General features: G+C 41.0%; 1 protein-coding gene across 2 annotated transcripts in view; it reads left to right on the plus strand.

Annotated features, from left to right (window-relative positions):
* MAP2K4 (mitogen-activated protein kinase kinase 4) overlaps positions 1 to 26,825 on the plus strand; it is a 114,189-nt gene that overhangs the window by 64,895 nt on the left and 22,469 nt on the right. For both annotated transcript variants that reach the window (XM_021067890.1, XM_003132006.5), the window contains 4 exons: positions 6,480 to 6,599; positions 17,806 to 17,925; positions 20,302 to 20,353; positions 23,374 to 23,501. In XM_021067890.1, the coding sequence (XP_020923549.1) occupies positions 6,480 to 6,599; positions 17,806 to 17,925; positions 20,302 to 20,353; positions 23,374 to 23,501 (420 nt within the window). The remainder of the gene's footprint in view (positions 1 to 6,479; positions 6,600 to 17,805; positions 17,926 to 20,301; positions 20,354 to 23,373; positions 23,502 to 26,825) is intronic.

A 26,825-nucleotide genomic window follows, 5' to 3' on the forward strand; every position in this document is an offset into this window, starting at 1 on the left:
TTTCGTTTTGGCTTGTGGTTGCCCTAATTTTTTAAGTATGCTAACCCCTTCCTATAATTGTGTGTTTTAGCCTGATGGTCCTGTAGGTTCAAACACTTCATTACTATATTAAAATTAAGAGAAACATACAAACAAACAAAAAGGGTTATTTATTTCCTAACATCCCTTGCCCACATTTTATGATTTTGATGACTCTTTTTTATTTTATTCTTTTTAATTTTATTTTGTTTGAAGCATGTTCATGATTAAATCTGTATGCTGGCTTATTTGAGTGACTGCTCTCTGATTGCGGTTTCCTCAGTCCTAGTTCTTCCTCTTCTTCTTCTTTTTTTTTTTTTTTCTTTTCTTTTTTCTTTCCTTTCCTTCCTTTCTTTTTGGTTTAGAGAAGCCCTTTCAGTATTTCTTTTAGCCTGGGTTTTGTGTTGCTGTATTCTTTTAGTTTTTGTTTGTTGGAAAAAATTTTTATTTCCCCTTCTATTTTAAATGATATTCTTGCTGGATAGAGTATTCTAGGTTGCCCAGTCAACGTATAGATGGGGTGTTGTGAATTACATTCCACGTGTTCATATTACTACTGGAAGAGTGTTTTTGCATTAATCTACATTAAAATCTGATAACTAGTTTGATGGTGATACATGCCATCTACTACCCATTTTAAAATGTATTATTTTTGGTCTCTTCGAGAAAACTCAGCCTTTCATCACACCTGAGAGAGTTGGTTTGCCCCTCACTTAGGTACACAGACCTGACAGACAAGTGGGCTTGCAAAGAGGCAGCAGACCATTAAGGAGTCAGATTTGACGTCTTAGGCATGGACGGCTCTGTTGCTGAGCCCCCACTACATTCAGCTTGAGGTCAGGACTGTGGGGGTCCGAAGGGGCTTTGAGACAGCGCGACCCCCTCTTCTGAGTTTTCCTTGGTGCTGATGAGATGAGAAGCCCACTCGAAGTAGCTCTGTACTAAGTGTTGAAACACACACTTGAGGACTGTTGAAGGATTTCTTTAGTCGACATTAAGCTTACCCTGGAAATTATCCTCGGACTTACTTGCAGTATCTGTACCAGAGTGAACTGGGGTATTAGTGTGATTTTTAAAAATTATTATTTATTCCTCATTTTTAGGTTTGAGGGAGCCCTTTCCCAGATTTATTTTGCCACATATAAGAAATGTTTGAAAAGATGACCTATTAATTACTGGAAATAATTAGCTTCAAGAATAATCTCAAAGTCAATTATGATCTCATAAATCAGATTCTACAAGATAACACACCGTGTGTGTGTAAGAGTTATACTTATGACAGCGTATTGACCTCTGGCCCAAGGACAGTTCACCAAGCTGCCAGGGAGGTTCCGTGTCAGACCTAAGGTGTGGGGGGTGTTAATCATTCATTTTAGATTTTGCACATCCTGGGGAAGCAGGTTTTACCCTTGTGTGCATGGGAGTAATAAATACTGCTAGGTCAGCTCTCCCTGGGCAAAGCCATTATTGCCACAGAGTCTTTCAAAGCTCAGGAAGGATGTCCTTTGACTCTGGCTGGTGCTGCAGGCTTGGGTCAGTATCCTCTGCAAATGACATTTATTTCATTCCCCGTTTTGCGTGACAGTGGTTTGAAGAAGCAGTCAGGACTAGCTTTCCCAGCTAGGATTAGAGAAATTGAGGTCTGGGGGAAAAACACCCAGCAGAGTTAGTGCACAGATGATCAGCATCCGGTCAGAGCAGCCGAAGGGCCACAACCTGGGCCCAAGGCCTGATGGGAGGGACCGGCGCCCTCTGCCCGGCAGCATCAGCAGGCCTCTGAGAAGGGTGGGGCTTCCTCTGCTCATTCGGCAGCCTCCTGGTGCAGAGGGCCTGTGGGGAGCCAGGGTCCGCAAAGGGTGGCCTGGCTTGTTTTCCAGTAGGGACCTTGCCACTTCTGTCACAAATTCTGTCACTGAGTAAATTTGCTGGGGACCACAAGCCTTATTGGAGGGGCTCATTTTAGTCTTAAACGTGGGTCTTCCACCTTGTTCTGAAAGCACTAGAATGATAGTTGACAGACGTGGCTTTTTAAATTTGATAAGCTTCCTTCTGCTGGTGTAGAGTGCCTTGTTAGCTAGTTTTGTTGCATCTCAGAAGTCCACAGTGCTCGTGTCCTGTTATCCAGATCACTTGTGGGATGCAGAGCCATGGCTCTCTTGTTTGGAATTGAGACTGGATTCCAGTGTCTCGGGTTCTCCTTTGATTGGCAGATCACGTGGCTTATTAAGAAAGCCACAATTGATCGCCCCGTGTTTTATGCTTCCTCGTGTTGCTTAAATGCTGTGGTGCTGCAGAATAAAAGTGTTAAGTGGAGTGATGCCAGGGGTGGGCTGATCCCAAGGACATGGCAGAGCTGCCCTCCAGTTGGCCTTGGTTTTGAACTCACGTCCCTTGCGTAGGTAGGGTTGGAGCTCCTAGCGTACATGTGGTTCTCTTGCTGTTGCTCCTTTCCGTTAATATAATCATATGTGGACCCCAATACGTAGATGAACTTAGCACTCTTCTGGGTGATGTGATGGATTGGAGGTGCCTACCCGGATGGGAAGCCCTTGGGGCATGAGCTCTGAGGAAACCTTTGGGGTCCAGGTGGGACAGTTTTCAGATGGTTGCTCTAGGTGAAATGCAATCAACCACTATGTGTTTCTGAATGTTCTGGGTACCTAGTTCTGAAACCCTCTACCTTCACTTGGTCGACCCGACTGAATTGTGACATGGGACTATATCCCAGTGGACGTAGTTCCTCGGAGAAAAACCTGTCTTATCACCCCTCACTCTAAACGAGGGTCCTCGAGGGTTTGGCCTTGAGACTGGATTCCAGTGATACGCCTCCTGCACATTTTCTGTTGTTCTTTGTTGTCTTATGACCATGCCTCTCTAGTCAGTGGTAACATCAAATTTTTCTCTTACCTCACCTTATTGTCATGGGTACTGCAGTAGTGGTCTGTCACTTATGCTCTTTAGGCCCTTAAATGTGTCGGTGCTGAGATGCAGTTGTGCTTCTTACATGTGGATGATGTAATTAGTGAAGGGGAAGAAGTTGACACCAGCCTTGTCAAGACGTACCCAGCTTGTCTTCCTAACTTTGTCCTCAGGGCAGCTCTTGGGTGATGTGACATCACGTATGTTTCTGGAACTGAGCTCGCAAGCTCTCCGATGCCGCATAGCAGAAGATGTGTGAACGGACTTAATCGGGCCTCCGTGGCCTCAGTGGGAAGAATGAGAGGTCCTACACTGATTGGACAAAGATGCAATCGAGAGTGCATTAAATTGATTCTAAAGACTTGGATGATTTTGCAGTTATCAGTATCCTTTCTTTCGGCCTGAGTAAAGCATGCGCTTTCGTAATGTAAGACAACTATTTAACACTTAGAGTTTGTTACGCTTCGACATGAAAAATAGTGTTGCATCTGTGATCAGCATTCCAGCTTTGTTCTTCGTTGTTGTTGTTTTTCCTCTTTGTTGGGCTGATGCTGCCATCTGCTTGGACCTCATTCGTGAGACTATTGTGAAGTGGCAGGGACATTCGTATGTGTGGTCTGTTTAGAAGACTCTTCAGCAGCTGAGGGTAAGGGTTGCTGCATCTGTGGGATATAAAATCTTTGGAAATTGGAAAAATAAGAATGCCTGAGATTTCCTGCAGCTCCGAGGAAGCTGATAGCACATTGCTGTGCTGCAGTGCTCTGCGGGGTTTCCAACTTTGTATTAGAACTGGATTTTGGATGTTTCTTCTGGGTTGTAAGGATCGAATGTTTGCAAGAGTCCAGGGGGATGCGTGGGGAGCCGAGTGTGATCCTTGCTCTGCTCTCTGCTCCCTCACTGGCCTGGGCTGATCTGAAGTCCACCACTGGCCCTTTCTGTTTTCCTCTCAGATGCTGACTTGAGGAGGAGGCGCTGGCACGGGGTGCTTGATGCACTAGGTTGCTCCTGTGGCGCAGCAGCTCATGGATCCTAGGAACTAGACACTCAAAATATCTTTATCGCAGTTACATCAGTTAAGAAAGGCTTATTCTCTTCATTGTTTGATTTCAAATAAAAGACTGTCGCCCCCTTACTGTATCCCTCTTTCCTCTGTGGAGAGGAGCTCCCCCTGAGATCCTGTGTGCCGAGTTTGCGCAGGTGCCTGTTTTAGGATTCCTGCATGGGTGGATCAGTTGGTGCCAAAGGTTGACACGGCGAGCTTGTGATTTCATTCTTGTCCTGTGAGTGATGGCTCAGGCTTTCATACCATGTTGGCGAGACATCTGGCAACCCCTTGAAGTGTAGAACAAATACTCGCAGTAACGTTAGGGGGTGATAGACACTTCTGTGGAGGAAGGAGCCACAGTCGCTGAGCCCCGTCCCAGTGACAGCAGATCCCATGCGGTTTTGCCGAAGGATGAATGTCTCCAGGTGTTCTGCTTTGAGTTGGTGGTAAATTGAAAGTAGCATTTAGTCTTGCTAATGGCCCGAGTACTCATGGCTTTCTCCCCTGTCAAACTGATTTAATCAGTGTCAAGAACAGTCTTTGCAGCCACACACGGATCTCCTCCACAGTCACTGAGTACCCACCTTGCCGCGTTCCACTGTGTCCTGGCAAGTTTCTGGTCGGGGAGTCACCCCTCCTTGGCTTTTGAATGCTTGTACCTTATTCCTAACTTCCAGTAAGCAGCTACCCGTGGACCTGTGCCGCAGGGATGCCAGTCACCTTCCTTCCTTTGTCACCTTGTTATACCGCCCTCTGGACCCTCTGCTGGGCCCTGTGACAACCGGGCAGGAATCCGTGAGAGTTTAGAGACCTTATCTGCCGGGACTAGTGGTCGGACCCTTTCACAGTCGTTTTCCCATTTATTCTGCTCCCCGCATCTCTTTCCCCAGATACTTCTCCATTTCAAAACAAAAGCACAGAAGGAGTATCCATTAGAATTGATACACGCTTTCTAAGTTTATTTGATTATGTTGTTATTTTCAAGTCTGTCTTTTTTTTTTTTTTAAGCAGAATTATTAATCTCCAAACTATGAAAATACAGAAATGAGAGAAAGGGGGAAATTTTCTTAATTTTAAAAGTACTATTCTTACTTCGTTTTTATTTTTTTTTTTAATTTGGGCAGAATATTGAATGTGAAAGTTTAAAATAAACCAGTATATACATGATGGATGCCAGTTAGTAAATAAAATTTATTGGGTGTGAAGGACTGTAGCTCGTAGGCCATAAATTTTAAGTTGCAAAATTAAACTTGTTTGTATTTGGAATAGATGGAATTTTGCATTGAGTGTGGATAAATGGAAACGGGAGAACCCACTTCTCTTCCTTACACGCCTGCTTATTGTCATGTCACATGGAATACGTCTTTTGTATCTCTCTGTGCCTCTGGCTTCTCTTCTGTAAAATGGGCTCAAGAATTTAATTGACAGCCTTCTTCCCCTTCAAGAACATTGAGGACAGATACCGTCAGGTCTTTGGAAGACAAAATGCCACCTTGTGTGTTTTTTGATACTAACTTGCCTTGTAAGTATGCGCTTTGCATTGTACCCAGTGGCGGGTGTGCCCTTGTGAACTTTTTACGAGAACAAGAGTCGTGTGCATGCCTCGACGTGAGCCTCTGCCCTCATCAGTGGTGTTTTGCAGTCGTGGAGCTCAATCGCTCCTGTCCTCTGTCCCTCTGAGCATCGCCGTGTTCTGTACAGTTCCTGGGCGGGAGGTGGGGGTGCCGCAGAGGCTTCGTTGTTGGGGTGGAGGGGGCGCCCCCCAGCTCTGCAGTGTTCAGAGGAGGGCCTCCTGTTGGAGCAGACCAAGAGCCCTCTGCGTCCTCGTTTTCAGATTCGCTCCCCCTGCATTCTGATTCACGGGTTGGAGAGTCGGGTAGAGCTTTTTGTTGGTAACGTCCGGAGGGTGCGGGGAAGGGGAAAACGGCAGCGTGGGATCTGGGGAAGACGGATGCGAGTCGCGTGCTGCCCTGCGCTGGCTCTCACTTTCACCTGTTCTGGGCTCGCTTCCTTCTCTAAAGGGCACGGGTGCTGAGGCCTAAGGGTGCCAGGGAGGGAAGAGGGCCGGTCTGGCTTCGAATGCCTAGGGTCCGTACAATTCGGAGAGTACCTGTGAAACCGCTTGTAATTACTCCATGTAAACTGTTTGAAGTGTGGCTCGTAGGCGTTTCCCTCCGTTCGCACGTGGGCTGATTTCACGGACAAGAGCGGTGCAGCACTCCTTCCGGCATCACCAGAGGTGCTTGTGGGTAAAAAGCCCTGTGGCCCTTGAGGAGTTCCGAAGTGCTGTTTTGCGGAAAATCTTTTTTTCAAAGTGCTGTTTTGTTTTCCTGTGAGAAGACTGTTCTCGTAAAGTATGAGGGAGATTTTCATTTTTATGTCCAGTTAGTATTCGTGAAGTTGGCTGTGAAATTTTCCTGCTTGTGGTAGTGGTTTTTCTCGCGTTTCTAAAGATGTTGTTTATGTCTTTGTGACGTCTTTTATCATTCTTTTCCAGAGAATTCGGTCAACAGTGGATGAAAAAGAGCAAAAGCAGCTTCTGATGGATCTGGACGTGGTGATGAGGAGCAGCGACTGCCCGTACATTGTTCAGTTTTACGGCGCACTCTTCAGAGAGGTAGGAAGGCACCGTTTGGGTCTTAGCTGGCGAGCGGACGGCTGCTTGCAGTGAGGACCAGGATGGCAGGGTCTGAGTCTAGTCTACAGTTAAAGGCCCCGCATTAGTAATAAATTAACTTCTCGATGTTTTAGTATGTGACCGTGATAATTTGCACGTTACTTTCTACCATTCATGGTCCTTTGGTTAAGGGCTGAATTTCATACTTCAGTTAATTAGTTAATTATCTTATGGCTGTCATTTGTGAATTCCATATTTCCTGCTTCACTTATAAATAGTTTCTGTTTTTTAAGAGACGGACAAGTCAACTGACTTGAAAATATGTTACTGTAGATTTAGATCTCTCTTGTCCTTGAGCTCCCTCAGCTTCCCTACTCCCTTTGAAACTTTTCTTCCTTTCTGGGAGTTCCCGTCGTGGCACAGTGGTTAACGAATCCAACCAGGAACCATAAGGTTGCAGGTTTGATCCCTGGCCTCACTCAGTGGGTTGAGGATCCGGCATTGCCTTGAGCTATGGTGTAGGTCACAGACGCGGCTCGGATCCCACGTTGCTGTGGCTGTGGTGTAGGCTGGCGGCTACAGCTCCGATTAGACCCCTAGCCTGGGAACCTCCACATGCCATGGGTACGGCCCTAGAAAGGACAAACAAACAAACAAAAACTTTTATTCATTTCTGTCATCAACTGTATCTGCATTTATCATAAACATTTATTTGTGTCCACACACAATTCCCATAAAATCTACCAGACATGGAAATTATCAGCTATAGCAGAAATTCTTTTATCTAATGCTGTTATCCAGATTTTTATGTAGAAAGTAGAACTTACTGTGTGTGTGTGTCTTTTTTTGTTTGGTTTTTTTTTTTTTTTGGTCTTTTTAGGGCCGCACCCACGGCATGTGGAGGTTCCCAGACTAGGGGTCAATTGGAGCTACAGCTGCCACAGCAATGCCAGCTCTGAGCTGCATCTGCGACCTATACCACAGCTTATGGCAACACTGGATCCTTAACCCACTGAGGGAGGCCAGAGATCAAACCTGCTTCCTCATGGGTACCAGTCCTGTTCCCTTCTGCTGAGCCATGACGAGAACTGTGAAAGTAGAACTTTAAATTCTTGGTCTCAGGATCGTGTTTGTCTTTGGCTGCTGATGATTCTGTGTCCTGATGTGGGTTTTCACTTCCGCCCCCAGCTGTCAATCCACTTACTCATCTCCCGTCACCCCACCACCTAAAGCTGAGGTGTGAGTTAGGGTCAGGAACTGAAGCTGGAACGGTAAATGGGTCAAACACTTGGTGGTGTCCTGGACAGTTATCAGACACTTGTGATATTTTATTAGGTGAATTGGGACTTGAGCTGAACTCTTAAGTATTTTTACTGCTCCTTAGAAATGACCGTTCTCATTTTGAAAATGCTAGGATGAGCGGATGCTGGTGGGTTTGTTATGGGCTGGTGAGGAAAAAAAATGCATCCCGCCCATCTCTTCTTTTTGCGACTGGGTTACAGAGAGTAGAGTCTTGGGATTTTGTTGTCATTAATTACTCAAAAAATGCTATGTAATAAGACAGGACTGAATGTTATACTGCATAGAAATATGTGAAATCTTATAGTTGGGAAAGACCTCAGAGGTTCGTCAGTTAATTCGCCACCCAATCCTGAAGTTTGTGTTTGTTTTTCTGTGCTCTTCAAAGTTAACTCTAGTAACTGGACGTCATCTCCTTCGTGACAGAGGCCGTTTCTTTGCTGAACCACAAACTAATCCCTGTTAGTTCTTGACTCACACAGCTTCTCTCTACTCCCGCTCCTGTACTTTTTCATGACGTGACTTTTTACTTTTTTATGACCAGATGTGTTGAATGTGTTGCCCGTTCCTCCCATTTGACCTGGTATTATTTCACTTCAGCACACTGGGTTGAGGCGTGCTACTGCACCCTGGACCTGTCATACACTCTGTCTGTTTGTAAGATGGTGAATCTGGAATTCTCCATGCTGCCCAAGAATCTCGCCCTCCCCTCCTCCCTTCCCCCCCCAAGCATTTATTCGTCATCGTCACTGCCTCCCTGGCCTCAGTCCTCTTCAAGTCTTACCCACAGAACGGTCGTCGTTTGGAGTGAGCGAGATGGTCTCCCTGACTGCAGGCCAGCCGGCTTCTCCACGTGTGGTCACCGGCTCTGTCGTAACCGGAATTCACCTCCATGGTGCGCAGATACGCCGGTTTATTTCTCATGTCCATTTACTTGATGATTAAGCTAAGCAGCATGGAAATATGTAGTCCCAGGTTAGGTAGTACAAAGAGTGATTTTATGAAAAGAAGGCAGGGTAAGTGATATCCATGGTTGAAAAGTTATTGAAAACAACACGAAAAGCTTGGAATGGTATCTGAACAGTAACCTTCTGATTTCTTAGGACTCGCTGGGTGAAATTCGGTGTCCTGTCTCAGGAAGGTTGGCGGGAGTTGGGCTCTGCTTCTGTAAGCGCTAATGTCTAGTGAATGCTCTGTGGTTTCCACACTTACTGTTTTCACAGCAGTCTCGGGGGCTTGGCGGTATTAGCCCCTTTTTCCAGGGAGGTAACTGAGATTTGAGTACTAATTTGACCAGTCACACAGCCCGTACATGGCAAAGATGGTACTTCAGAGATGAAAAGCTTTCAGTTTTTCAGTGAACAGCTTTCACTGTTCTTTCAGTTACACCACAAGTAGTCAGGGGGGAAGAACTTGAGCGTATTTTAAGAAATAATACGCCTTTTCAACATTACAGGTTTTTGAATATGTTAAGATGAAGGCTCAGGAACTGTAACATTGTGTAAAGTCACGAAACGCCGGGATAGACGGAATTTGAAGCCACCCTCCACCCCCTTAAATTTTAGAATGGAAGAAGTAAGGAGAAATGCAGTTTAGAAGTAGAAAGGTGACCTTGAACGTGTGCCTCTGCATAGTTCAAGTGTGTTTCCTGAAGTTCTGTCTTTCTGGCACCGTGACTTTCAGTTGAGGTCGTAGACGCGGAGTCCCGGGTCTGTGGAAGGCAGGACTGAAAGGGTGAGGATGCGGTCAGGACTTCGTACCTGACCGCTGTTGTGAGCGAGACAGATGCTTGTAACGCCTGTCCCTGTGGGAAACCCTCCGAGTGTTTCACTTCACCAAATTTATACGACCACGAAACATCAGCTCTTGGTCTGGTTCACTCAACCAACAACCAGAGAGCTTCGAGGCAGAGTTTTTCGTATTCTTGCAGCAGCTGTGTCGAGATTAATCTTGCCTTTGGGTGACGTTGAGCCTCTGAAAGTTCCATAAGGTTATTTGGATCAGTGAATAAATAACACCCAATACTGAAGGTAGTAGCTTGTTTGCTGCTGTTGTTGCCAACCTCGTATATACGTCTTTCTAGAATGGAGCTAAACTTGAGTAGAAAGTCCAAAGACAACTTAGGTTTTATTTGGATAGTTTAAGACATCTCATTGCATAGGTTTCTAAATTCATTTTCAGACTTTGTAGACTAGGAAAAAAAAAAAAAGAGCTTGGCAGTATTGAGTGATAAAAGTGACTTTTATTATGGCTTACACAAAGGCCAGATGGACCATTTATCTTCAGTATTGAGACCTAGAATCACTTTAAAAATGTCTTTAAATATATACATTTTCAGAATTTAACAGCAAGGAAACCCTTACTTCAAATAGCTTTTGAGGTTGGGGGAATTCTGGTGTAGGAAGTACTGTTCGGAGTAACCTGTGATTGCAGGAGTTCATTAGGTCATATAAACGGCGGCGGCGGCGGCGGCAGTGTTAGCTGAATTTAGTCACTTCCTCCCTTTTTCTACCCCCCTATGCTCATGCCCTCGCCCCTCCCTCCCCCCCCTGCAAGTTTATATCTCAGCTGCACAGTTAAAGTGTGCACCCGTGGAGTTATCCCCGTAACCAGGGTGATGGGCTGGCGTAGCCATCGCTCCCGGTGTCCTCATGCCCCGTGGGGGACGTGTCCTTCCTCTCTGCTGTCACGGTCCTCAGGCAACCTTCCCTGTAGATGAAGGTGCATTTTCTGGAGTTTTACGTCAGGGGTGTCTTACAGTATGTGCCCTTCGTGTTTTACCACCTTCCACTTGGCACAGTTACCTTGCAGTTCGTGTTGTGGCGTGTGTCAGTAGTTTTGTCGCTTCGTGTTGGTCAGCAGTGTTCGTAGTGCCTCCCCGTGCGGATATGGCACCATTAGTTTACTCATGCACCTGCTGGTGGACCCTTGGGTTGTCTCCAATTTTTGTCTATTATAAATAAAGCTGCCAGGACATTTGTGTATGAGTCTTTGAGTGGACGTGTGCTTTCATTTCCCTGGAGTAAGTACTTGGGAAGGGAATGGCTAGATCATACAGTGAGGGTGTGTTAAACTTTAAAAAAATGAGCAAACTGTTTTCCAAAGTAGTTGTACCATTCTCAACTTAGACCAGGAGTTCCCGTGGTGGCTCAGTGGTTAACGAATCTGACTGGAAACCATGAGGCTGCAGGTTCAATCCCTGGCCTCGCTCTGTGGGTTAAGGAGCTGGCGTTGTCGTGAGCTGTGGTGTAGGTTGCAGATGCGGATCAGATCCCACGTTGCTGTGGCTGTGGTGTAGGCTGCTGGCTGCAGCTCTGATTCGACCCCTAGCCTGGGAACCTCCATATGCCACGGTGGGGCCCTGAAAAGACCAAAAAAAAAAAAGCCAGTTTAGACAAGTAGTGTATGAGAGTTCTCTTTCTTCCACATCTTTTCCATCTCTTGGTACAGTCCGTCTTATTTTTAGCCATTCTAATAGTTGTGCAGTGGAACCTCATTGTAACTTTAAAACTTACATTTCCCTAATGATGTGGCACAACTTTTCATGAGCTCGTTTTCCAACAGTGTCTTCTTTGTTGAGGTTTCCGTTTAAATCTTTTGTCTGTTAAATTTGTTTTCTGTTTGTTTTTCTTATTAAATTTTTGGAGTTTTTAAAAAATGTATTCTCGATACAGGTTTATTATCAGATGTGTGATTGTGTATATTGGCCTCCCTCCATCCATGGCTTATCTTAGTATACTGTTAACAGAGGTTTTTTTGGAAAGTTTAAAGTTTTTAATGTTGATGTAGGCCAGCTTTTTATCAGTTTTTTCTTCTATGTATCGTGCCTTAGTATATTATATCTGAGGAATCTCTGCTTAACTCAGTGTCACTTGGATTTTTTACATTTTCTTTTAGCAGTTCTATAGTTTTAAATATCACACATTTAGCGTTCATTTGGAGTTGGTTTTTGTATAGTGAGAGTTATGGATTGATGTTTCCTTTCTTTGCAAAGGGATGGCCTTTGTACCTTTGTCAGAAATCAATTGTCCATATGTGTATGGGTCCATTTCTGAACTTTCTAGTCTATTCCATTGATCTGTTTTGTGTGTTTTTTTACAAAATCCCTACTGTCTTTTTTTTTTTTTTTTTTAAGGGCTGCACCCACAGCATATGGAGGGTCCCAGGCACTGGACTATGCCACAGCCACAGCGATGCCATATCTGAGCCATGACTGCAACATTGGATCCTTAACCTGCTGAGCGGGACCAGGGATCGAACCTGAGTCCTCATGGATGCTAGTCAGATTCGTTTCCTCTGAGCCAGGACAGGAACTCCCATTCCATGCTGTCTTCATTGCGCTAGCCTTATGGAAAGTCTTACAGTCAGGTAGTACCGGTCTTTAAACTTTTAATTTTTTAAAAATTGTTTTGGTTCTTTCTCATCCTTTGTATTTCCACGTGAGTTTTGGAATCTGTTTATCACTTTGTACAAAAAAAAAAAAAAAAAAAAAAAAAACCTCCAGGATTTTTTATTGGGATTATACAGGATTTATAGGTCAATTACAGAAGTATTACTATTTTAACGGTATGAAGTCTAATGACCTGTTTACACGGTAGTTCACTTGTTTACACCTTTCCTTTTTCTCAGCAGTGTTTTATAGTTTTCACTGCACCAATCTTTCAGATTTTTTGTTTAAGTTATTCTTTTAGTATTTAATATTTTTGATGCTTTAATACATGCTATTTAAGAAGATTTTGTTTCCTCTTGTTTTGTGACTGGTATGTAGAAATACAGTTGATTTTTGTTTATTTATCTTGTGTACTGAAACCTTGTTAAACTCACTTAGGAGTTCTTGTAGCTTTTTGTAGATTCCGTTGGATTTTCTGTATATATTATCACATGGTCTATGAATAAAGAGAGTTCACTTCCCCGCTCCCCCAATTTCGTTTCCTTTTATTTTATTTACTTATTTCTTGCCTTATTGCATGGAATAGAAATGGTGAGAGTGGAATCCTTGTCTTGTTTCTGATCTTAGGGGGAGAGCACTCAGGCTCTCACATTAAGTATGATGTTGTCTGTGGGATTTTCATGGTAGTACCTGGGCTGAAGAAGTCCCTGTCTGTTTCTAGTTTCTGAGTTTTTATCAGGAACAGATATTAGAATATAAAAAGCTCTTTTATATTCTTTTTTTTTTTTTAGGGCTGCACCCACGGCATGTGGAGTTTTCCAGGCTAGCGGTCGAATAGGAGCTACAGCTGCCGGCCTGCACCACAGCTCACGGCAACACCAGATCCTTAACCCACTGAGTGTGTGGCCAGGGATGGAACCTGCAACCTCATGGTTTCTAAGCGGATTTGTTTCCGCTGCACCACGATGGGAACTCCAAAACCTCTTTTATGTTCTTGAGATAATTGTATTATGTTCTGAAAATTCATTTTTAATATGTTAAATTACGTGGATTGCTTTTCAAATGTTAAGCCAACCTTGCATTTTTGAGATAAATTCACTTGATTATGATGTATTATCTTTTTTATATGTTGTTAGATTCAGATTGCTAAAATTTTATTTATAAGTTTTATATTTATGCCCATGAGATGAGTTATGTATAGTTTTCTTTTCTTTCTTTCTTTTTTTTTTTTTTAATTTTCTTTTCTAGGGCCGCACCCGCCAGCATATTAGGTTCCCAGGCTAGGAGTCTAATCAGAGCCATAGCCGCCAGCCTACGTCAGAACCACAGCAATGCAGGATCCAAGCCTCGTCTGCGACCTACACCACAGCTCTCGGCAACGCTGGATCCTTAACCCACTGAGTGAGGCCAGGGATGGAACCCTGGATTTGTTAACCACTGAGCCACTACAGGAATTCCTCTTTTCTTTTTTTTCTTTTCTTTTTTTTTTTTTAGGGTTATCAGTAGGTGGCTTCACTTTATTTATTTTTTTGATATTTTTATTTTTTTCTTCATTTATAATTTTTTTTGTGGTTTTCTTAAAATGTTTTTGTTTGGCCTTTGTATCAGTGTAATGATAGCCTTAAAGAATGAGCTGGCATAGTCCCTCATTTTCAATATTCTGGAAGAATTTGTTTAGAATTGGTATAATTTTTTCTGCAAATATTTAATCGAATTCACCAATGAAGCCATTTGTACTTGGAGGGTTTGGAGTGTTTTTGTTTTTGTTTTTGTGGGAAGATTTTAAACTATAGAATTTAATTTCTTTTGAAGATGGAATTCTGTTATCTCTTCCTGTTTAGTGATCTTAGTTGTTACTGTTTTTTTTTTTTTCCTCCAGAAGTTTGTCTCTTTTATCTAAACTGGTAAATTAATTGGCATAAAGTTAAAACAGTCCTATATTATCATCTTAATACCTGTAGAATTTACAGTGATGTCACCCTTCTGTGTCTCTCGTCCCTGATGTAGGTAATTTCTGTCCTCTCTGTTTCCTCCTCATTAGTCTGGCTAGAGCATTACTTTGAAGTTAATGTTTCTTTCAGCTTGTGTAGGCTGTCCGTAAGCCTACACTACTTAGGCTTTTATTTATTTTTTCCTCAGTAATACATAGTATTATGTATTTTCAAAATTTATGTAAATGTAATCATCATATTTATATTCCCACATAGCATTTTTTTTTTCTGTAGATCAGAATATTTTTTATTAATGATAATTTGGAAAAGTTGTTTTCAGTGTCACACGTAGGTATTTATAAATTTTTAGGGCTATTGCCAAATTTGGAGAAACTATTGAGTTTCTTTCATATCCAAGCTTTAAGATTTCAAAGGCACTTCAGAAAAGTTAACTTGTGTAGTGACTAGTCTTTAAGAAAAATTTTTTTTTGTTATAGCTACTTTATAGTGTTCTGTCAATTTTTGCTATACAGCAAAATGACCCAGCTATACACACACACGCATTCATTTTCTCATATTATCCTCTATCATATTCCAACACAAGTGATTGGATATAGTCCCCTGTGCTATACAGCACCCCATAGTATTTTTTAATTCAGCATAGCTTTCAAGATTTGACCGTGTACGGAGTTCCCGTTGTAGCGCAGTGGTTAACGAATCCGACTAGGAACCATGAGGTTGCGGGTTCGGTCCCTGCCCTTGCTCAGTGGGTTAAGGATTCAGCGTTGCCGTGAGCTGTGGTGTAGGTTGCAGACGCGGCTCAGATCCCGCGTTGCTGTGGCTCTGGCGTAGGCTGGTGGCTACAGCTCCGATTCAACCCCTAGCCTGGGAACCTCCATATGCCACGGGAGCGGCCCAAGAAATAGCAAAAAAAGACAAAAAAAAAGATTTGACCGTGTAAATATAGATCTGTAATATATAGGTTTGGTTAATTTATTTTAACTGCTATGTAGTATTCTAATGATTAAATATACCATTTTTTATGTTTTTTAAAAATCCTAATATAGTTTATTTCTAATTTTTTTTTGCCATTATAAGCAGTGTAAAAATGACATGTCTCCTTGACACGAATAGGTTCCAGATTCTGTAGACTGTATAGCTAGAGATAGAATTACTAGGTTAAATGAATATCTTCATCTCTAGTGGGTATTGTCAAATTTCTCTCCATAGTAGTTATACCTCTGTAGCAGTAAGAATAAAGATTTCTGCCCTGGAAATTATATTCCAGTAGCTTATTTTAGTTTGTGGTTCCCATGGCTAAGGCGGCCTCAGGGTCTAGGTGGGCTCCTAGACTTCAGGTAGCACGTCCCGCAAAGGGAGCAGCGAGGAAAGAACTGAAAGGGCTGTTCTGGAATCATCCGCCAGATGTGTGCACAGCTTGTTGGCCGCCCTTCTCTCCGTGGAAGACTGGGAAATGCAGTTTCAGCCGTGCAGAGGGGGGTTTTGTTGGGCAGGACCTAAGTGCTTATTGTCGTGAATCTCACTGCTAACATTTGAGGTTACTGAATGTTTTATTTTTGGTGATCAGGTGGTTATGGAATTGTGTCTCACTGTTAAAATTACATTTCCCTAAATATTAGCGAAGTATAGAATTTTCTACTTGTGTTTTCAGGCTCACTTTTCTGTGACATGCCCGTTCATATCGCTTTGCCGTTATTCTGTTAAGTTTTGTCTTTTCCTTTTAATTTAACATAGTGCTTTATTATTCAGGGTATGAATCCTTTGTTTCTTTATATCCAAATAGATGTTTTTTGTCTCATTTTTGAACTTTTGGTACAATGTTCTTTATTGTACAGAATATCCATTATAATGAAGTTAAATTTAGCAAGTCTTATCCTTTGTGATTTATTCCTTTCGTACATGTTTTGGGGAAGAAAATTTTTCCTACCCTAAAGTCAAGAAATGAAGTATTCTTATTTTTAAAAAATTGTAAACTTTTGCTTTTCAGAAAATCCATTTGGAAGTTTTTGTATTTTTATTTGTGAATGATTCGAGATCATTTAATTTAACTTCTGTGATTTTAATGGTAGGCCACTGGTTCCAGCAGCATTCAATGGCTGTTTTGTCTTTCTTCCTCTATTTGCTTTGCTCCAACTATCCTATTTCAAATTTCCATCTGTGCAAGGGCTTTTGAAACTGCTCCTTTTGTGTATTTACTTTCCCCCATTTCAGCGCCACCGTCTTTTACTCTGGTAGCTTTACACAAAGTCGCTCATCCATCAGTTCCCCTCTTTAAAACTGTCTTGGCTGTAGTTGGCTCTCCTTTTTCTGTATGAGTTTCAGCATCAGCTTGTCCAGGTGCGTGACAGTTTTGATTAGGGTTTAAATCAGTTCTGAGGTTGAGTGGAGGCACTGGACAGCTGTGTGACTTTGAGATTTCAAATTCCTGGGCATGCTTTGCCTCCCTGTCTGGTCAGGTTGATGTTCTGTCCTGCGGGACCATTTCGTCCTGCTTTCATAGGCGTTTTGCCCCGTTTGTTCGATGTATTCCGAGGTGCTGTAAAGCTGTAAAGTTTTTCTTTCCATTGTGAGTGGTGTCTCTTTAAATGTTTTATTTTCTCAGTGAATGTTTCATCTGGATGTTGTGTCTGAACCCTTATCTTGAAGGTCGAAGTCCTTGTTCTGGTGGAGTGTATGTTTAAAGACGGAAGATCGATGAAAAACATAATAAGTAAATTGCATTTTATATGAGAAGATGATAAGGACTGTGGAGAGTAGAGCGGGTGAGGGATGCTGAGGGAGAAGACTTGCGTTTTGAATCAGGAGGTTTAGATGTCGGCCATTGAGAAGGTAGCATTTGCGCAAGGACTTAAGTGGTTGGGTGTGCCTTATGTAATTTTTTTTTCTTTTCTTGTCTCTTTTTTAATACTAGTTTAAGAAGTTTTATATAGTATCTCAAGATTACTGTGGTCTGTTTCCTTTGTGAGAATGAATAACTTCACACATTTTCTATTTTTATATTTAACTGGCAAAGTTTGAAATTTTTTTTTTTTTGTCTTTTTGCCATTTCTTGGGCCACTCCCACGGCATATGGAGGTTCCCAGGCTAGGGGTCAAATCGGAGCTGTAGCCGCCGGCCTACGCCAGAGCCACCGCAACGCGGGATCCGAACCACGTCTGCAACCTACACCACAGCTCACAGCAACGCCGGATCCTTAACCCACTAAGCAAGGCCAGGGATCGAACCCGCAACCTCATGGTTCCTAGTCGGATTTGTTAACCACTGCGCCACGACAGGAACTCCAAAGTTTGAAATTTTTTGAGAGTCCAAAGATTTTCTGTGGAAGACTTGCCTGCCTTAAAATTAAGAGTGAAGAAATTGGGCAAATGAGTTTATGTTTGAACATGGGGAGAATATCCTGTCCAGGGCTTTAATAAGGAACAAAAATTACTAATTACAAAAATTATTAATCTGAGATTAAGAAAAAAAATGAGGTCGCTTCTTCTCTAATTGTATCTCTATTTTAAATTTTAAAAAAGGTGGTATTTATGATGTGTAAGAATAACAGATATTTGTTATTTTATAGGGTGACTGTTGGATCTGTATGGAACTCATGTCTACCTCGTTTGATAAGTTTTACAAATATGTATATAGTGTATTAGATGATGTTATTCCAGAAGAAATTTTAGGCAAAATCACTTTAGCAGTAAGTACCTGGTTTTCACGTTGTTCCTTTATATATACTTACATAAAGATGCTGCTGGAATTTTGAATGCAAATATTTAAATACCTTTTATAGAACGTTATCGACTTTCCTGGAAGATCACTTAATACAAAAAGAGAATCACTTCCGTGGGGTAATTAACACAACAAGTCATAAAAACAGTTTTCAAAATACTACATTGATACTTTTCATTATTGAAAACTACATACTGAAATCATGCATCTCAATAATAAATACTTCAGTATTCTTTTCATTAAAATCACAGTGAACCATAATAGGTCGTGCTATAGATAAGGCTAGAAAAAGCAATTTTCTGTTCCTCTTTCTCTTGTTACTTTAACTATTTTTAAATAGGTTATATTTTTACAGTTACCCCTAAATTAGTCAGAATTACAGCAATCGCCTTGAAGTCCTTTAATTGAAAATCTTAGACGAAGTATATTTCCTGTGCTTTAAGATGTAGGCTATTCTGTCTAAACTGCTTAAATTATTGACCAGCGAGTTCAGTAACCAACATTACTACTAATCTGGTCAAGTCACTTTTACCACAGTACCAAAAAAAAAAAAAAAAAAAAAAAAAAAGAGAAGAGATACTCTTTTGCTATGTGTGTATGGTTTTGAAAGTGAATTCACAATCATTTTCTTTCTTGTTCTTTTAGCTAACATAGCTTATTCACAACTTTCTCACATAAAAAATTTGATAAAGTAAAATTAATAAGACTCTTAGAAAGCTCTGAGAATCTGAACCAATGACATGATGGGGGTTATGCCTGGGATGTGTAACCTAAATTTTATAGGAAGATGTAAGATAGATATTCTGATTGCATAATTTCCTCTTCCTTCCCTGTATCCTCGGGGTCTTAATTGTCCTGTTAATTGCCAGTTTATCCTGTTTAATCATTGAAGGTTAATGTGAAAATTTGTAGGCAGTTTCTGAAATGTATTTTAGTTGTAAGGGATGTGTGTGTATAATTAGAATTTAAAAAGTCAGATTAAACTCCAGTCATTATAATCTTAAGATTCATAGTCTCATGTTAATATTTAAAATTATTTAATTGACTTAATGCTTAAATTTAAATGTTTTATGAACTAAATGTTAAGATACATACCCCTTCATATAATTTTACAAAAAGAAGCTATCTAGTATAAACAAGTTTATTCTAGAAACCTATTCATTATTAAGACAAATATGTGAAAATTTATGTTGCTAATTTAGTCATCTTTGTCCAGGATACCAAACCTAGCATCATCTTGAAACTTGTTACTTATCATAATAATTACAATGAGACAATAGTAGGATAGTGAGAATAGCTAATGGTCTTTGAGTGTTTCTTTGTGTCAGGCCAAGATCTTATGACACTTTATGTTCATAACAACCCTCAATGGTAAATAGCGTAAATCCCTTTTTAAAAATGACAAACCTAAAGCATGGAGAGGTTAAGTAAATTGGCTTTGGAATTCAGATGTAAGTGGTAAATGGTTTAAGCTCAGGCAGTCTGATCCTAGAATCTTGCTGTTAACCTTCTCCACAGCAGGACAATCATGAAGTTGGAAAACATAGATACAGCTATTTTATTATATACTGGAATATGTGTATTGTACTCTAGTAAATCATTTATTACATGTTTGCCTGTGGACTTGATGAGTATCCATTATATTAAGCATAACATTTAAAATTACTTTGTGTCAAATTTCTGCTTGCTAATGAATAACCTGGTGAATGAGCCTGGCTATTGGAAACAATGCAAGTTTGTGTCCTGCACACCTGCCAGTGTCAGCAGCTAGTGACAGCAGAGACATGATCTTTCAGATCATTGACCTGTTACTCGTTTAGTTTGAGGTCGTAGAAATTTTAATTTGAGTCTCTGTTTCCTCCATTTCTGAAGAAACTCTTTGATTTTCTGATGATGAGCAGTGCTCCACAGTAGGATAAGTTACTTTGTAGCCTCACTACCCAACGAGGGTGAATAATAGTGAGACACTGAGAATTTGGAAAAACTTATTAAAACTAGAGTTTATAATGGAACCCTGACTCTTGTACCTTTTTGTACTAAAAATATCTATTCTGGAAAATTTTGAAGGTATGAGAAAGATTATATAGCTTTTTAATGACTTATTTAAAAAATTATGAGTTACCATATATTTTAGCTGCCAGGGAGGGCATGTAAAAGCAACTAAATTTTCAGATCTAAAATGAAAATTCAGCATCTTCAGCTAGCATAAAAAATGGACAGAATATTGAAATGTTCATTTTAAAAGAATGCAAAGAGCCACCCAAGCTGTTAGCTAGGAAAAGCTGCTTTGCTGTTTGACTAGAAGGAAATTGACTGCTTATCCCGTCTTGCTTTTTCTCCCTAGACTGTGAAAGCACTAAACCACTTAAAAGAAAACTTGAAAATCATTCACAGAGGTGGGTATGAATTGCTTTTTATAGACTGGAAATTAACACTTTCCTTAATAGGAAAAATAATTGAAAATTACAGTGCATTGTCTAAGTTTTCCTGAAATACTTGTATTTTTGGCGAAACATACTATGTGCACCCTAAAGCTTTATTATTAATTTAGAATTTTACCCCCCTTTGGGAGTCTGTAAATTTCAGTCTACCTTATTAGAATGTTGGGCTTAGAAACTGAAGTAGATTTTACTGCAGGCTCTTATTATCTACAGTTGAAAAATAATTATTAATTTGCCTTATAATTAATGTTTCTCTGTCTGTACCAATAAGGCAGGAAAGTGGACCTGGGGACCTTCTAAGAAGAATTGTAGGATAGTTTCCACGAGCATTTTAAAGGCATGCCTCTGTCCCTAGCAAGTGTTCCCTCTTGACTTTGGAGGATATTTTTATAAATTCACAAAGGTTCTTTATCTGAATTCCTCTGAGGCGTTTCTGCTTGTGATCTTGACCTTATTAGACACAGGTCCACATTCAGACATTTGGTGTTTGTCTGTTGGAAGACAGTGGGCATCCTGAATTCAATTCAGCAAGTAGGTTAAGGAACTGCCCTGCTTTATTATTATGCCAGACTCAGGGTAGTGAGACGGTGGCTTTGAAGAGGCGCACAAGTCCTTCATCAGTAAGTGTAGTAGACAGACCTGAGACAACGCGTGACAGTGTGATTCAGCCTGATGATAAATAGGGTGGAAAGTGAAAGGTCATCTTCAGAGAAGTGAGAAGCCTTGAATCCTAAGGTTAAAGTGATTCAAGAAATTAATAATTAGGGCATTACTTGAGTAATTTTAATTTGAGGTTTACCCTGGACCACTGGAATTAGTTAACCTTGAACATCAGAATAGTTCATTTACTGTTGCCTGGCTAATTAAATGCTTGTAAAAGTAATGTTGGGAGGCTTCTTATTTTCTCTTTTGGCCTAAAATTGTGCAAACTGATTTTGTTACTGTTGTACTTCATCTTGTTCTCGTTTGGATTTTTTTTCCCTCCTCGATTGGCTGTATTTTGTAATTCTGAGAGTATTGTGCCTTTAGGGATTACCCTAGGAATTTTCACTGATCACCTTAAAGCCCTAAGACACCGCCTGAGGTTGAATGAAAGGGAAAGGCTTCAAAAATACCTTTGGTTATCCTATTACTAAGTAAAGTGATGTGTTTATAGCAGTCTTTTTACAAACTAGGATCAGATAGCTTTTTTCTGTGATTAGAGTGCTTTTGATTACAAGTAACAGAAAATCCTATTAACTGGCTTTAACTTCTTGACATAGTGACTCCAGAGATAGAGCGGCTCCCCTAATATGTCAGGGTGGCAACAGCTAAAGCAGATCCTGTGTCACACCTAGACGTAGCCTCTTGAAGAAGCAGCCCTCTCTCCCCATGTGGCCGTCTCAGCAGCAGGGAAATCGTCCTTGATGTCTCTAGTATTTCCTTTTGTCTCATGGGCCAGAGTTGTCTCATGCCCTTGCCTAAACTAGTCCCTGGCAAGAAGCCTGAGGCTTCCCCAATAAGCTTAGGCCAGCCAGGATCCAGTTTCTGGAGGTGTGGATAGATCACACAGAGGAGGATGAATATCTAATAAAATGACGGTTCCCTTGGCAAGGACTGTGGGGTTTGGAAGGGGCGTTGATAGGCAGTCAGCCACGTCAGTGATGGTAAGAGCTCTTTTCTGGTTTTTTTGTGGGTCACCTTCTGAGTCATAGGTAGTTTTTGCATCCTTTGCTTATTTTTTTTCCTTTTTATTCATTGAGTCATGACGCTGATAATGAAATGGACTGAGATAGGGAAGAGCATTAGCAAGCAAGGGGGCAGAACTGGCCAGTAGCTGATTGGCACATCCTGCAGTAGGTTGATGGTCCATGAGGAAGAGGCGATAACCCAGGAGCCAGTGCTGCCAGACTGCCAGTGGAAGAGATCCAGCTTTCTCAGGAGTGCAGCATAGCACACACACTCTGAGAACGGTAAAAACAAAGTCCAGGATGACTCTTAAAAAGGGTTGTTTGGGAGAAACTTGATGAAGCTGCCTAAGGTCAGGAAAATCTCTCAAGGAGAAACAATTATTAAGGGGCGGCATTTACTAAGTACTAATGATGTTTAACTGCTGTAATAGGGAGTTCCCATCATGGCACAGCAGAAATGAATCCGACTAGGAACCATAAAGTTGCAGGTTCGATCCCTGGCCTTGCTCAGTGGGTTAAGGATCCGGCGTTGCCATGAGCTGTGGTGTAGGTTGAAGATGTGGCTTGGATCTGGCATTGCAGTGGTTGTGGCGTAGGCCTGCAGCAGCAGCTCCGATTAGACCCCTAGTCTGGGAACATCCATATGCCATGGGTGTGGCCCTAGAAAAGACAAAAGACAAAAAAAAAAGAAAGAAAAAACTTTTAATTATTGTAATAGGTGTTTTAATTTCTACAGTCCTAGAAGTTAGGAATTATTCCTTATATTTTGGGGGGGGGGGCAATTGTGGTCGTTAAGTGAAAGTTTAGTAGCTTGGCCCAGGGCACATCGTAAATATCAGACCCAGGTCTTGAATCTTTGCTTTTCTGATTCCAAAGCTTGTAGTCTTTTTAGATGTACCGGAAGAGATACTTTCCTAAGTTAGATAAAGCTCTGCTTTACATTGTGGGTTTATAATTTGTATATATTTAGTTGTATAATCTTTGACACATAAAGTAGCTTAGTATACGCTTATAGATGAATTTCATTCTACATATTTTTATGGTTAAGTAATCAATTTGAAACAAGTTAATGAGTATTCCTCTTGATGAAAACAAAGAAAACTACAGAATGCCTAAATTTATTATAAAGACTTTTTTGATAATGAGTAGCAGTCAGAAAATTTTCTTATCTTCTTACATATCTGAATTTTAAGGACTTGATCCCTTATGTTTTCTAAGGTTTTTCAGAATTTTTGCTGGAAGGACTTTAGAAAATAGCTCATGTGATTGATTTCTTGAACACTGAATGGCATCTTTGTCTTGCAGATATCAAACCTTCCAATATTCTTCTGGACAGAAGTGGAAATATTAAACTCTGTGACTTTGGCATCAGTGGACAGCTTGTGGACTCCATTGCCAAGACCAGAGATGCTGGGTGTAGGCCGTACATGGCAGTAAGTGCAAAGGCCAGACCTTCTTGCCTGGCAGTCATTGCACAGGCAGCCTGCGCCCTTGGGTGCTGTGCTCTGAGGACTCTGCCTTTGGCCGAGCAGTTTCACCATGTGAGGGTGTTTTCCTCTTCCCCGAAGACCCACCTTGGTTCTAGCTTCTCTACAATACGTGGCAAAATTGGCCCAGTGAACCCCTGTTTCATTGTCTTACTCAGTTCCTCTTGTCTAGCACTTAGCATTTCTGATCTTTTCTGATGACTACTCTTCCATTATATTCAGCCAGGTGGTTAGTTCTCTGAAGACCTCTTTGTGTTTCTAGACCCATTAAGCTGTCTTGACTGTAGGGATGGTACAGTAGTAGGTACACCGATGATGTCTAAGTGGTGCTGTTGATGACAATTCAATGAGAACTGTTCACCTCCTAGACGTCCGAGGCATCGTCAGGTACGTTTTTGAGGCAGAGGAGGTCATACATCAAAATGACATACTGATATTTCATATAAAGCTCACCAAGGAGGAGTTTCCGTTGTGGCGCAGTGGTTAACGAATCCGACTAGGAACCATGAGGTTGTGGGTTCGATCCCTGGCCTTGCTCAGTGGGTTAAGGATCCGGCATTGCCGTGAGCTGTGGTGTAGGTTGCAGATGCGGCTCGGATCCTGCGTTGCTGTGGCTGTGGCGTAGGCTGGTGGCTAAGGCTCCAATTCGACCCCTAGCCTGGGAATCTCCATATGCAGCGGGAGCGGCCCTAGAAAAGGCACCCCCCCCCAAAAAAAAGGCTCACAAAGGATACATAGTCCAGCTAAACTTGCAAAGCAAGCAGCAAGGTCCATGACCCCCTAAAGAACTGGGACAGAACACTATTTTTTAAAGAAGTTACATCGTCTGACTCGGGAGCAGGACTTCCTGACTTTGAAGAGCTCTGGCTAGTGTGTGATGCAGAAGCACACTACACAGCAGGGACGGAAGAGGCCCAAACACACACACAGAATTTTATGTGCAGTTTTTTCTTGTCCTGCCTTAAATTATAAATTTCATTTCATCAGTTGTTTCTTTTGATTTTTATTCTCTGTTTCATTGATCTCTGCTTTAACCTTTATTATCCTTTCTTCTGTCTCTGCGTTTCTTCTTTTTCTGGTTCCTGAATAAAGTTATGTGGGATCTTTATTTATTTTATTATAGGTGTTTACAGTTAAACATTCTCTTCTGAAAGCTGCTTACTCTGAACTCCTTAAGTATTGGTATTCAGTGTTTTCATTTTCATTCATCTCAAGATATTTTCTGATTTTTCTAGTATTTTCTTCTTTGACCCGTTGGTTGATTAACTGTTGTTTAATTTACACATATTTGTGAATTTTCCAGTTTTCTTTTGTTACCGATTTTTAGCTTCATTCCATTGTATCTGAGAGTATACTTTGCATGATTTAATATGTTTATTCAGTCTTTTTGCATTTATTAAGACTTACTTTGTAGACTAACATATGGTCTCTCTTGGAGAATGTTCCATGTGCACTTGGGAAAAATGTGTATTTTGCTGTTGTTGGGTGAAGTGTTGTGTGCATATGCCTGTTGGGTTCAGTTGGTGTACAGTGTTCGACCTCTCTTTCTGATGGATCTTCTGTCTAAATGATCTATTCATTGTTAGAAGTGGGGTATTGAAATCTCCAACTGTTACTGTAGAACTGCGTGTTTCTCCCTTCAGATCTGTCAGTGTTTGCTTCATTTGTTTTGCAGCTCTCCTCTTCAGTAGAGTTCAGCTCTTTTGTTCATAATTGTATGTCTTCTTTATGAATCAACCATTTTATAGATACTTAATGATCTTTTGTCTCTTACAACAATTTTTGACTTAAAGATTGTTTTGTTTTGTCTAATATTAGTGTAACCATTCCAGCTCACTTTTTGGTTACTATTGCTTTGAATATCTTTTTCCATCCTTTCTCTTTCAACCTATTTGTACTTTTTTTGGACCTAAATGGAGTCTCTTATAGACAGCATATGATGGGACCATATTTTTTTAGTCTTTTTTGCCATTTCTTGGGCCGCTCTTGCGGCATATGGAGGTTCTCAGGCTAGGAGTCCAATCGGAGCTGTAGCTGCCGGCCTACACCAGAGCCACAGCAACACGGGATCCGAGCCGAGTTTGCAATCTACACCACAGCTCATGGCAACGCCAGATCCTTAACGCACTGAGCAAGGCCAGGGATCGAACCGCAACCTCATGTTTTCTAGTCAGATTCGTTAACCACTGAGCCACAACAGGAGCTCCCTGGACCTTATTTTTTTTAATATATTCTGCTAATCTCTACCTTGTAATTAGAGAGTTTAAGCTATTTACACTCAAAATAATTACTGATATGGTTGGACTTCTGCCATTTGTTTTTTGTTTTCTGTGTATCTTCCACCTTTTTTGTTATTTATTTTCCCTGTTACTGCCTGCTTTTTATAGTATACCTTTTTTGATTTTCTTTCTATTTCTCTTCTGCATTTTTTAAAGGCATTTTCTTAATGGTTACTGTGTTAATTACAGCTAATGTCCTAAATTTATAACAATCTAGTTTGAATTAATACTAGCTTAGCTTAGCTTCAAAGGCATACAAAAACTTTGCTCATATGCAGTTCCACCCCAACATTGTTTCACTAATTATATCTGTAAACACTGTGTGCTCAGTAACATATTATTTTATGCATTTGTTATTTACGTAATATAAAAACAAAAAAAAGGTGTTAGAAACCAAAAATAGAATCAGAATGGCTTTTTCTTTCATTGAAGTGTATTTGACCATAAAGTATTATGTTAGTTTCAGGTGTGTACTTCGTAATGATTTGACATTTACATGTATTAGGAAGGGATCACCACAGTAAGTCTAGTACCATCTGTTCCCCAAAGTTAATGCAAATTATTGACTGTATTCCTTATGCCATATGTTATATCCTCCTGGCTTATTTGTTCTGTAACTGGAGGTTTGTACCTCTTCAACCTCTTCACCTCTCTTCCCCCTCACCTCCACCCACGCTGCTCTCTGGCATCCACCCCGTTGTTCTCCATCAGTCCCTTTTTCATTTTGTTTTGTTTGTTCTTTTTGTTTTTTAGATTCCATATCTAAGTGAAATCTCATGGTATTGTCTTTGTCTGACTTACTTCACTTAGCATAAAACCCTCTAGATCTAGCCATGTTGCTGCAAATAGCAAACTTTCTTTTTTAATGGCTGAATAGTATTCCATTGTATAGCCATATACTTCTTTATCCATCCGTCTGTTGGTGGACACTTAGGTTGCCTCCTTATTCTGGCTACTGCAAATAATGCTGCATGAACATTGGCACACAATG

Source organism: Sus scrofa, chromosome 12, assembly GCF_000003025.6.
Source record: "Sus scrofa isolate TJ Tabasco breed Duroc chromosome 12, Sscrofa11.1, whole genome shotgun sequence".
In the NCBI taxonomy this organism is placed as follows: Eukaryota; Metazoa; Chordata; class Mammalia; order Artiodactyla; family Suidae; genus Sus; species Sus scrofa.